Source organism: Sciurus carolinensis, chromosome 10 (genome assembly GCF_902686445.1).
Source record: "Sciurus carolinensis chromosome 10, mSciCar1.2, whole genome shotgun sequence".
NCBI lineage: Eukaryota > Metazoa > Chordata > Mammalia > Rodentia > Sciuridae > Sciurus > Sciurus carolinensis.
Genome location: NC_062222.1, coordinates 83475666 through 83488750, shown reverse-complemented (window position 1 = coordinate 83488750; position 13085 = coordinate 83475666). Strand labels below are relative to the sequence as shown.

Sequence of the window (13085 nt, the reverse complement as noted above, 5' to 3'; positions counted from 1 at the left end):
ATGGCATCTTTTCTTTTTGAGATTTTCTTGCATTTCTCTTTCCTTTTTTGGACTAGTCTCCTTTAGATTGAACTATCTCCTATATACAGTATTTACTTACCAGGTCTTAAAAATTTCCTCCCACTGTGGTCTTCAAAAATACTAAGCTCACTTATTTTTGTTTATTTTTGTTTTTTGTTTTACCCTTATTTGGAAAGTTAGTTTCTCTGGATAAGTGATTTCAAGTTGAAAGATATTTTAGTACTTAAAAGTTATTTTTCATTACTTTTGATTTCCATAAAAGTGGTATGTTGATATAATTTTAATTGCTTTATAAATAATCTGTCTTTTCTTTTTGGTACTCTTGATCTTTTTTTTTTGTCTTTTTTTTGGAGTTTCACTACTATTTGTAAAGGCATGTTTCTTTTATTATAACTTGGATTTATCGAGTTTCTTGAATCTGCGGATTCATATCTTTTATCACGTATGGAATTTTGTACATCTTTGGCCCATTCAAATTCTAATACATCCTCCTAGAATTCCATGTTAAAGATTAATTGTATATTTCCTTCTTGTTCTCCATGTCTTCTGATCTGTTTTTTTAATATGTTTCCCATTCTTGGTTCTCTATATGATATACTTTGGTATTTTTTTCATGTCTTTCTCTTTACTAATTATTTGTTGCTTTTGGTTCCATTCTCCTACTAAACCAGTCCATTTAATCTTTTTGTTCAAGAATCATACTTTTTTAGTTTTAGAATCTCTCTTTTGTTCTTTTCCATGTCTTTCTGGTCAATATTGGTAGTTCCAGGCTTCCTTATTATTCTTCCATATACTTTTTTTTTGTATCTTATGTATTCATTAAACAGACTATTTTTGCAGATTTGATTCTGAACTTTGTTTTCTTGGTTGGTCCTTGTTCCTGGTACCTTTCTTCCTTAGGTATTGTCTGTAGTTGTTTTTTGTTTTAAGTTGTGAGCTAATATTCCTATGTCTATGTTTTCAAAGTCCATTAAACAAGCAAATGTTTGATTTGTGGCTTCTAGAGAAGATTTTATTTGCTTTTGAAAGGCATATTAGAGTCCTACCAACCTGAGGACACTTTTTATTTATTCCTAAAAAATATATTTGTTATTGTGAAAAATTTCAAACCTACATAAAAAAGTAGAATGGTAGAGTAACCAAAGATACTTATCATCCCACTTGAGTAATTATCAACTTGTGGCCAATATGGTATCATCTGAGCCTCTATCTTCTTAACCCTCTTTCAAATACTTTGAAGTAATCTAGACAGCCTGCCTTAATAATATCCATACATTTTTAGGGAATATATATTTCTTTAAAAACTTGACTACAATACCATCTATCAACTAAAAAATTAATAAAATTCCCTAACGTCATGAAATATGTGGCCCTGTAGGATAGCTCTTGCTTGAGGTCTCTGCATTGCAGTCAGATAGCAGTGGGGAGTGGTATTATCTGAAAGTTTGACTGGGATTACTGTACAAGATGACTCCTCATGACTCAGTTTAACACCTTGATGTTTCTTAGTTACTGACCTCTCTGTGTACCTGTATATATTTATACACATACATACATTTGTACATGGTACCTCTGTGCGTTCCTCCCAGCCAGTCCCACCACATGGCATCCCACCCTACAGGACCCTTTCATGTGAACTGAGCTTTGCACAGTATGGTACCTGGGTTATTTGCACTTGTGTTATGTGGCAGCTGACTTCTAAGGGTTAAGAAGGGGAAGAACCTAGGCAGTTTTAATGTTTACACCTGTACCTGGCACAGCCAGCTGGTCAATGTAGTCCTGGGGCAGCCTCCATTCCAGGAGGCAGGAAAGGATTCCACCTTGAGATGGGAAAATGGCAAGTTCACATTGTAGGAAAAGGGTATAAGATTGGAGGTATCCTCCAGCCATTTTTGGAAAGTAAAATCTGCACATTTGTACTGAAAATGTTGTCATAGTCTAGATCTTGTTGATTGTTTCCTCCTTTTGTCTTCTGTATTTCCCGTAAACGGTCATTGGTTTTAGAAGCTTGATGAGCTTGTATATAGGTTTGATATTGTATATCTATGATCAATGTATCTACCTACAGCAGTATGTGTGTGTGACACATACACACATACACTAACGCCAGGTCCATTTTAAACTGCATTTTTGGCTTGAGGTTTCCTAGGTCACAGATATAATGTGAATTCCAGCCCCAAATGCAATTACACATTTATGGTTAGGAATGTCCCTGAAGATTTTTTTATTCTTTTCTTTTGGCATTATACCCATGGCAAGGCTGAGAGAGGCATGCATCTCCACTGATTTTCTCTGTAGTTTTCCCCCTAATTGGCCAAGTGAGTATGCTGTGTTTAGAGAATCCTGTTTTATTTTGGTGGTGTCTCCATCTCTATCCTTTCCCCTATAACTCAAGAATTGATTTCTGCCATTAGAATTCATATGGTCATTCTGATTCAGGCCTAAGTCCCCAAGGATTGGCATAATCTCTCAGGACTATTCAAAGCTCTGGGGTTTAATGATCCCATGGATCCTATGGATTTGTTGCTTTTTTTTTTTTTTTTTTTCTTCTAATTGGTTTTCGTACTTTCCTGTAGATAACCATAGTTTTTATTTTTATTTTTGGTACCAGGGATTGAACCCAGGGATGCTTAACCACTGAACCACATCTGTAGTCCTTTTTAAAGTTTTTAAAAATTTTTCATTTTTGAGACAGGATCTCGATAAGTTGCTTAGGGCTTCTCTAAGTGCTGAGGCTGGCTTTGAACTTGAAATCCTCCTGCCTCAGCCTCCCAAGGCATTACAGGCAAACACCACTGTCCCTGGCAAGCTAGGGTTTTAAAGGTTATTTTTATGTGATTTTTTTGAGCATTTTAAAATTTTCTCTAGTGGGAAGGATTTTGGTGTTGATTTAGTTCACTAAAGACAAAAATGGTTATTGACTAATACATTTTTATTCCAAAAAAATTTAGAAATCAATTCTTAATATTAATCTACATTTGGTCAGATATGTTATGTACCTTTGGAGGTAAATGTCTATTCTTTTTTCTCATTAAGTTTTCTTATCAATAAGAATTTTATCAATAAAATTCAGAATTTAGAATTTAGAAAATTTAGTTTGATAAAATATAGAAAAAATGTATTCTCTTCTTCAGAGAAAACATTAGACAATTGAGCCGTATTAGCGTTTGCCTCTAAAAGTAAGAGCTGAGTATATAAAAATAACTTTTCATGACTCCAGAGATTGGTTTTTTGAAGCCATTCTTTTGTATAATGATAGCTATAGAATAAGGGCTGGTCTTTTGTCACAAATCTGATGATACGAGTGGACGTTTCATTAGGAATCGAAGGCTTTTTTCTCAGGAAATTGTTTTGTTCACAATTTGTTAGGAAATGGGAGCCATGGAATATGAAAATCAAAGATTCTAACTGTATGGAATTGATGCAAAAGAGAAACCTGAAACAGTGAGAGATGGAAGCATTGTGATATTAAAAGCAGCGTGTTTTTGGGTGGCATTTGCTTTGGCTCTGTGTCAAGTGGCTCTGGCTGTCTGCTCTGCTTGGGATGGGATCCACCTTTCCACTCTGCTGAACAGCTCTGTATTGATGTAGGAACGCCAAGGCGCTTGGCTTTTTTTTTTTTGGCCATCATTTGGTTAGTTATGTTCTGCATTATCCCTGCAGAGTACTCAAAACCAAGGTTCAGCAAGGTCACGACTTCCCCAAGGTCATTCACTGAGTTACCAGCAGAGGTAGGAGCAGAGGCAGCTTCAGACTACAAAGCCAGAGATACTTTTCAGAAGGAAAATGATTTCTAGAGTATCATTGTTTGGGTTTAGGAGGGATAAATCATTTAGGTGTCTTAAAATAGATATTATATAGTTGTAGATAATAGATAATTTTCTCTGATTTCTTTTCTGGCAAACCTTTTATTGGAATGTGTGATTTTTTTTTTTTTTTACCCTACCTTGCTTTCTTTATTTTTCTTCTTTATTCCTACTTTCATAACATTGGATCCAGTTCTTTTATTTCATGGCTTGATTTTTTTAATATTTAAGTCATGAGTTATTACCACTCTCCCTTGCTTTGTTTCAAGAATTAATTTTTTAAAAAGTGCTCTTCTTATATGCATATTCTACATTCTAAACCTTCATACTTTGACCCTGCAAACCTTTGCCCCTTGAAGAACGCCATTTACCCTAGCCTGGGATTTAAAGCACCGTGAGATGATTTCAACCTAAATTTAAGGTGATTCTCTCCAGATACTAACCAGCAGTCTGGTTGTAAAGCCTGTTGGCTTCTCTTCAAATCTGACAGTTTTTTCTGTTAGATATTATGACTAGAAATCTTTCTCCACCTTCATTGATTGCTACTTACCAAAATCCTCTCCATCCTTAAGATCCTCCAAACATAACACCTCTCAGTATAGCACTTCCTTCACCCTTAGTGTAATTTGTATTGCTCTTGCTTGTTTTTTTCTTGTTGTATTTGTATAATTCTGTGGCACTGGTCACATGATCCCTACACAATATTTACTTTGTGTAACTTAACGTATCCTCTTGTCTGGTCCAAAATGTTTTCAAGGTAATGACCACAACTTGTTGTACTATTTTTTAGCTCTTTTGAAGTAGAGGGATAGATTTAAACCTAGGCCCACCATAATTTCATATGGTAGACTCAATACATAGACATAACTGAAGATTTTTATTACCTTTGGTCACATGGTTCTCAAAATTGTTATACTGTATGAGATGGGTGAAAAATACGTACACTGGTCCCCATCTCAAATCTGAGTGCCTGTACAGTTCAAAACTGTATTCGGGTGGCAGCATTGCAGAAAGTGTTTGTGGCTTCACTGTAGGCGTAATGAAACTTCAGCTTCTGTACTTTTTGGTATCTTTTCCAAATCTGTGGGAATGTCTACTTAGAGTACATTATAATTTTCACACAAGTCTGAGTCCTCTCGTCTGATTGTGTCTCCCCTTCGTGGGAGGTACTGTCATGGCTCTTGGTATCTCCATAAACCAGCATGTTCTCTGGATTAGGGTGGGCTCCAGGCATGAATGTTTATTCACTGGCTCTGCATGCGTGTGGACTGCTCCTGACCTCTCCGTTGTTATCATCTTTGTACCAGATGGACACTGTAGCCTGCTAGCCTAATCTTCTTCTCTTGCAGATTTTGATTTCTGTGGATATATTCCTAAATTTTGCTCTGAATTAGCAAAGCATATACAATTTCAAATGGAAATAAAATTTCACTTCTTATCCTTGTACTTAAAATAATCTCCAGTTTCAGAAAATAGAACATTCTTTGGGTTTATATTCACAAAGACAAGGATGGATGTTTTTAGTCTTTAAAAGAAGACACACTTAACCTTTTGAGCATTTATTGAGTACTTGCTATGTATGGAACACTTGCAGTAAGTGTTTAAGATGAAAATGGTTCTTCATATGGTTTGTGCCTTGAAGGAATTTCATGAAGTTCCCCTGTTTATCACCTATGTCTGTTACCAAGGTTAGAATTGATCATGACTTCCTTTGTGCCCTGTGTCTTGCATATACACTGAATCATTTATTTTCATGTCTGATGTCAACGTAATAATAAGCATTCCCTGTACAAGCAGGTATCCTGTCTTATTTACTGTTTTATCTAACACAGGCCTATAGCAAAATAGGTTTTCAATAAATGTTCATTAAATAATAGTTTTCAGTGCAAAGACACGAGCCACTGCAAAGGCCCAGGGTGGCAGAAGCTTGGTGTATGGAGAAACAAGTAGCAGGCTGGAAGGACTCACATTCAGGATGAGGTCAGAGGTGAGGTCAGGTCACATGTAACAAAGTTTCTTAACTTCAGTATAGTTGTCAGTTTGAACAGTTCCTCACTGGTGACAGCTGTCCTCTGCCTTGTAGGCTTTTTGGCAGCATCTCTGGCCTCTAGCCAGAGTGGTACCTCCTCCCCAAGTTGTGACAGCCAAGTGTCTCCAGACATTGCCAGATGTTCCCAGGGGAGGGAGGTCTACAAAATAGTCCCAGAAAGAAGAACCATATAGAATCTTAACAGAGGATGTTATAGTGTTTAATTTTTATGCTAAGTTAAACAGGAAGCCATAGAGGGTTTGGACAGGGAAGTGCCATTATATGATTTAGATTTTTAAGATTAGCAGAGTGGGTTGCAGGGTCAGGAATAAAATGAGGGCTTCTGTGGTGAGAGCAGAGTTGAGTGCTGAGGGGTGCTGGGTGGTGTGGAAGAAGAAGAGGGAAATACATTCAAGTTGGGATTTGAAGTGGGGGGATAGATTTAAACCTAGGCTGAGGAGGACAGAATGCCAGTTTGAAGTGTGACCATAGGAAGGAATGGGTGCAGAATTTGCAAGGCACAGTCAGAGTTTTAGGCTCCTCAGGGGCTCCCCACATGGTCGTGGATGCAGGAGCCTCAGCGTGGTAAGTGAGGCTGGGCCCGTATGTTGTGCTGACTTCCTGCTCAACCCCTGCCTGGGGTGGATGGCATCAGAATGGCATTTTGGACTCTCCAGTTGGCAACAGTAAGGATATATGGGAGAGGTGGATGGAAAGAGGCTGTTGTATAATTCTAGAGAGAAATTATGAGAATCTCAAAAAGGTAGTGGCAATGAGGAGGGGTAAGGAATAGAAAAGAAGTTTCATATGTTATTTTTGAAAAAACTGTTTTCTTGCAAAAATAGGGCTAGTATTTTAACATTATTTTCATTTCATTCAAATCTAGCCATTCATATACTTTTAGCTAACCCTGATATTTTTGGAGTAGCTTATTTTCATACATATATAAGTTGTTTTGCTGGAACAACTTCTCTAACAAGCATTTGGCATTTGGTAGGTCTTCATGGCAAGAGTTTGGGGCACCATGGACTTTGAAGTATAGCTCTTACCATTCTTTTCAACAAATATGTCTCCAGATTCTAATTTATGTAGGACACTGACACATAATGGGTGGGGAGGGGGACAGAATGGAGGAAGGAGGAACTGTATAGAGGGAAAAGAGGGGTGGGAAGGGTGGGGGGGAAGGGAAAAAAAAAACAGAATGAATCAAACACCATTACCCTATGTAAATGTATGATTACACAAATGATATGCCTTACTCCATGTACAAACAGAGAAACAACATGTATCCCATTTGTTTACAGTAAAAATAAATTTAAAAAAAACTTGGTAAGCCTTGCACATGGAAATTTGGTAAATGAAGTTATTACTTTTCCCTCTTTGGACTTGGTCTCTTTAAAATCTCTACTATCTGCTAGTGGTCTTTTCCCAATGCTGTTACTTTAGCTTAAACTGCCTCGTTTCAGTACTGGATTATGGCAGTATTCTCAGGTCTGCCCTTTGTCTCCAGTCTTGACCACTTCTGATATACCCTCTATAAGCCAACAGAGCCATCCTTCTAAATCAAAATTTTTTATCACTTTGCCAGGCAGGTGAGGTGATTTATCGTTGTATGGGTGCAGGCCTTACAAGGGGAGGTATGCTGATGAGCATGAGCTATTGTAATAATTCTGTGTGGTTGCAGTGGGAGAGGGAGAGTTGAGGCTGGAGAGGGGAGGTAGAGGTGGACCAGGCAGGGCATTCAGTTTATGGTGATTATCTCTTCTTTTTAAGAACAGCAAGAAGTCTCAGCATAGTTGAGGGGAAGGAAAACTTTGGAAGCTGTGAGGTCAAGGGGCATAGAGTAATTTTGTCTATAAATACTTTATCCCAAAACTTTTATTTATCCTGGTAGTTATGCATAGTTACCTTTGTGTCTGAAATCCTTATTTCATCCTCCTTAGTATTATGTGGTCCTTTTGTGCTTGTCTTTAATACACTTAACTCAGACTTGTTTTAGTTGAAATAGATCAAGAAAGCATCAAGATAGCTCAGGGTGGTATGCATAACTTTTTCTGCAGTGCCATTCTTTTGACCTGTTGCTCTGGGTAGTGTGCACATCCTTAAGTTATTTTACATTCTTTGGTAACAGAATTTGGAAATTATGTCTGTTAAATAACATGTTGTTACCTCTAACATGGACTTAAGTGATTTAGTCCAAATAGGGCTTGAAATTCTGTGATATTTCCAACTATTATCCTCCCTGGAGCCCCCAAATGTTTCACACATCTGTCAATGAACAGTAAAGTTTTCTCTTTCTTTGCTTTGTCTGATTAAGAATTCATACTTGCTATCAGGCAAATGCATACATAGTACTTATAATTCTTTTTTTAAAAAATAAACCTTTGTTGAGAATTACCTCTATATCATACACTCTACTAAGGTATTCAGAATATGGAGGGCGGTTGGAAAAGACACAGTCCAGGTCCCCATGTTACTTAAAGTTTAATATAAAAAATAGATAAATGTACATACAATATCAAAAAAATAGTTTGAGTGCTATGCTAGAAGGCATAAAATGAAAAATAGGGGAGCATAAAGGACGAGATCTAATCTAACAACTCATTCATCTCACCTAGTGGAGGCAGAATAAACTACTGGAAAAGTGAAAGCTAATTTAAGTCTTAAGGATGGATAGGACTGAGCCAAGAGAAGAAGGAAAAGTAGAGGGTATTCCACGTAGAAGAGGCTATGTGGGCAGACGCAAAAGGCCTCCGTGAGTGGAACACATTTGAGGAATTGCATGAGGTTGAAAGTGGTAGTGGTGTAGGATTCAAGCAGGAGAGAGGTGAAAGAGGAAGCTGGAGATATTAGTATATTTTGACTGTTGCTATATGACAGATGCACAGGCAAAAGGAAGCAAATCCTGAGGCTCCACCTCCAAGCACAGCTGAAATCCAGCCACTTCTTGTCATCTTATTGCCATCAATCTGGTTCTAAACACCATAATCTCTTGCATGGATTATAGCAACCATCTCCTATCTGGTCTTTCTGTCCTGACTCTGCTCAATTTGCTCCTAACACAGCAGCCAGAATGTTTAGAACACTAGCAAATCATGTCACTCCTCCACTGAAAACCCTCCAGTCATACTCAGTGTACAAGCCCAAGTTCTTTTAACTCTATTTAGTATGTTTTTTGGGGGAGGGAGGTACAAGGGATTGAACTCAGGGGCACTCGACCACTGAACCACATCTCCAACCCTATTTTGTATTTTATTTAGAGACAGTCTCACCGAATTGCTTAGTGCCTCACTTTTGCTGAGACTGGCTTTGAACTTGAGAGCCTCCTGCCTCACCCTCCCAAGCAGTATTACTTTTTAAGATACTATATAGATTATTTTGGGGAGTTATTTCCTTAGTAGAATGGAAGCTCCATGAGGCCAGGGATTTTTGTCTGTTTTATTCACAGATGTGTTACCAACATCTCAAACTGTGCCTGGGTCTAAGTTGGCAGTCAGTGTTTGTTGAAAGAATGAATGACTGAGATCCCAGATGTATCATGATGTTCACCTCATTCGTCATTATGGAATAAATTTATTCCAGTTCATCCCCCATGTGCCTTCCTTCCCCCTCCTTGTCCCAGTTCAATACCAAAGATAGATAAATGCCATACACAGACCTGAAATGAACTGGTTTTATAGATAACCTGTTTTTTGTTCTCAGCCAAACCTGCACTAGATGACCATGTGCTTTTCTTTCTTGTGTCAGCTCCCCTTTCCTGCTATGAGTTCTCTGGGAACATGATTAGACCCATGTGTGCAAGCCAGAGGTAAAATATTGGCATTTCAGTGAAAGGAGAGCAGTGTTCTGTCAAACTGTAATGGGATCTGAATGATAACAGTCACCAGGATCCTGGTGTAAATCACATTCTCATTTTTTAAAGCCAACCTCTCCTCCCTCAGTCACCCTTTGCCTCTTGGTACTGTTGCTTCCATGCTGTGAAAATGGACTGCTCTATTTTCTCAGGCTCCATAGGGGTATTAAGCATTTGATTTCTTCATAAATAGAGCAGAGAAATATAACCATAGAATAACATCGTGGACACACTTAACAATATTTATTTAGTGAGTAGAAGAGCTAGACCTTTTGTTACATTGTCTGCTTTTCCAGTCAGTAAATGTTATTGTGACCGATGTTTCAAACCAGCCTATTCTGATTAAGAGGGTATTAATTGTATTAATGATATCAGGTAATCAGTTGTTAAGCAGTTATTTTTATATACCATGAGAGGTAAGAAATGGCCCTCTACATACCATCTCAAGGTTGTTTTGGATCTTTAGTCCACATATATTCAACACTGTGTAGATGAACAGCATACTGATAAACACTGGCAGGGAGAGAAGGCAAATTGCCAGGTTTTTTTCCCCACATTTTTTAATTGGTGCATTATAGTTGTACAAATTGATAGGATTTGTTCTTACATATTCATATATGCACACAACATAACAATATAATTTGACCAATATCACTCCCCAGCACTCCCTGATCCCTCTGTATTTCCCTACCTCCCTGCCTTTGATTCCTTTTCTCTACTGGTCTCCCTTTGATTTTTAAGAGACCCACCTTCACCTTTGCTTTCCTTTTTCCTCTCCAGCTTCCACATGTGAGAGAAAACATAGGGCCCTTAATCTTCTGAGTTTGACTTGTTTCACTTAATGTGATGGTCTCTCATTTCTTCTATTTTCCTGAAAATGCCATAATTTCATTTTTCTCTATGGCTGAATAAAACTCCATTGTGTATATGCACCACATTTTATTTATTCATTCATCCCTTGATGGACACCTAGCCTGGTTCCATAATTTGTCTGCTGTGGGTATGCATGTCTCACTGTAGTAAGATGACTTTAATTCTTCAGGATAAATACTGAGAAATGGTATAGCTGGATCATATGGTGGTTCCACGCCTAGTCTTTTGAGGAGCATCCATACTGATTTCCATAGTGGTTGTACTAATTTACGGTCCCACCAGCAGTGTAGAAGTGTTCCTTTTTCTCCACATTCTATTCAGTATTTATTATTATTTGTATTCTTGATAACTGCCATTTTGACTCAGGGTAGTTTTGATTTCCTTTTCCCTAATTGCTAATGATGTTGGATGAATATGTTAGCCCCAAATACCTGTTTTTAAGATGCCTATCTTGCTTTTGTGAAGAGCAACAATCAGTATCAGTCCTGCTATTAACTCCATTTATTTAGCTCCCACTGTGTAACAACTACTACCACTTAAGTTTCTATAAGATGCTTTGCTGCTGTTACTTCATTGAACAATCCCATAAACTCTTAAAACTAGGCAATATCCCCATTTTCTGAATATAAAATTCCAATTTTCTTTTGTTACATAGCTTTTTATTCTTTTTTCCTATTATAGAAACAATCCAATTAGCGATAATTTATATCTTATGCTTTCTACCACGGTACAGAACATGATAATCAGTCATAGATCTAAACAAATACTAAGTGAAGCTGTGACCTAAATCTTTAAGTTAAACAATTATTCAGAACTATAGTAGAGGAGATGACTGCTATGGCAGCTGTAGCAGGTGGCTACTTTTAGTCGCTAGGGGGAATAAAATGAGGAAGATAGAGTTCCTTCCCTTAATGAGCTGCCCTTCAAGTAGATACTTTTATCAAGTAAAACGAGTCAGTTTCTTTTGGTAACCTTAATCCCCATCTGGAAATACAACTAGGTACCAAGTACAATTTTTTTTTTCCACATGATTTTGTTATCTCTTTCTACAGAAAGGAGCTGGGTATCACCTGGATCTCTTCTGGGTGGCCATCCTCATGGTGGTGTGCTCCTTCATGGCTCTTCCGTGGTATGTGGCCGCTACAGTCATCTCTATTGCTCACATCGACAGTTTGAAGATGGAGACAGAGACATCTGCACCCGGAGAACAACCAAAGTTTCTAGGAGTGAGGTGTGTTAAGTCAGAGGAGAGTGACTCCCCAGGTGACACTGTGCACACATCTATGTGTCAATCATAAGGAAATGGGCATATTTGGAGGAGCTAGAACTGATGATGATTAATTTATTCATCTTTTTTTGTTGTTCTAGAAAGTACTAACTTTTCATGAGAAAGGGAGTTTTCAACAATTTTTCTAGTTAATTTCTTATGATATATAAATTTCCTTTGATAAAAAAAATTCAAAAATATAGCATAAAAACACAAACCAGTCATTCATTTTCATCAGCATACAGGTGATTTAGGTGCTGTAGTACTCACTCAATCTCAATTGTGTGTAAAGGCCCCCAAGTGCTTGAGTCTACTTATGATTTTTAAGATTCAATGAAAGAAAAGGAATTTTTATATTCCAATCCATTTTCTGTTCCCATCAGCACTGGAAAACTTTGACCTCCAGCTGTTCAATTCAGGTAGCCATGAAGGGCAGTAGTAGAAGACCTTTTTACTCTGGTGGGTGCTTTTTGCAACAAACCATACTCATAAGTGCTTGGGTGGATAGCTCACACCACAGAGCCATCATTTCCCACGCCTCAACAGTGGGTGATTCTTTCTTGGGAAGTGGAGGAGGGGGTGTTGGATGAGAATCATATTGGTTAAAAAGTACTTTTGTTGTTGTAGATTCGGAAATTAGACTGGTGTGATTTATTGCACTCATGAAATTTCCCTGAGCTGTTTGTTAATTAGAATGTGGGACAATGTAATATCTGTCTCCTATGAAAGAAGGTGTAATTACACAAGAGGACAAGTTGTTTAAAAAATAAGGGCTTCAAAGAGGCCAGTAATTGATGGACCAAGAGCAAGTGATTTTTCTTTCTTGATTATAAAAGGAACAAAAAGCTTTAGCAGAATCATTTCTTTCTTGGTGAATTCAAATCACATTTTGTAATAGTCTTAAGATATTTTTTATAGATGTGTTGAGCTCATATGATGTCCTTAAGGTAATTATATGATATCAACATCTTTGTTATTTTGCCGAACTTAGATCTGGTCAATGTATTGTCTTTTTTTGAAGGTGCAAAGACAAGAGCATGTTCATGAAAACAAGAGGTAGATTGGTAATCTTTTGATTTGGTTTCAGGGAACAAAGAGTCACTGGAACCCTTGTGTTTATTCTGACTGGTCTGTCAGTCTTTATGGCTCCCATCTTAAAGGTAAATATGTGAAACACTTCTTCCTCTTTCTCAGAACACTGACAGATAATTGGACATGTGAAGAATAAAATATTTG

General features: G+C 37.5%; 1 protein-coding gene across 4 annotated transcripts in view; it reads left to right on the top strand.

The window, feature by feature from the left end:
• Window positions 1–13085, top strand: part of Slc4a4 (solute carrier family 4 member 4) — a 424936-nt gene that overhangs the window by 390573 nt on the left and 21278 nt on the right. For all 4 annotated transcript variants that reach the window (XM_047565890.1, XM_047565891.1, XM_047565889.1 and 1 more), the window contains 2 exons: window positions 11635–11813; window positions 12937–13009. In XM_047565890.1, the coding sequence (XP_047421846.1) occupies window positions 11635–11813; window positions 12937–13009 (252 nt within the window). The remainder of the gene's footprint in view (window positions 1–11634; window positions 11814–12936; window positions 13010–13085) is intronic.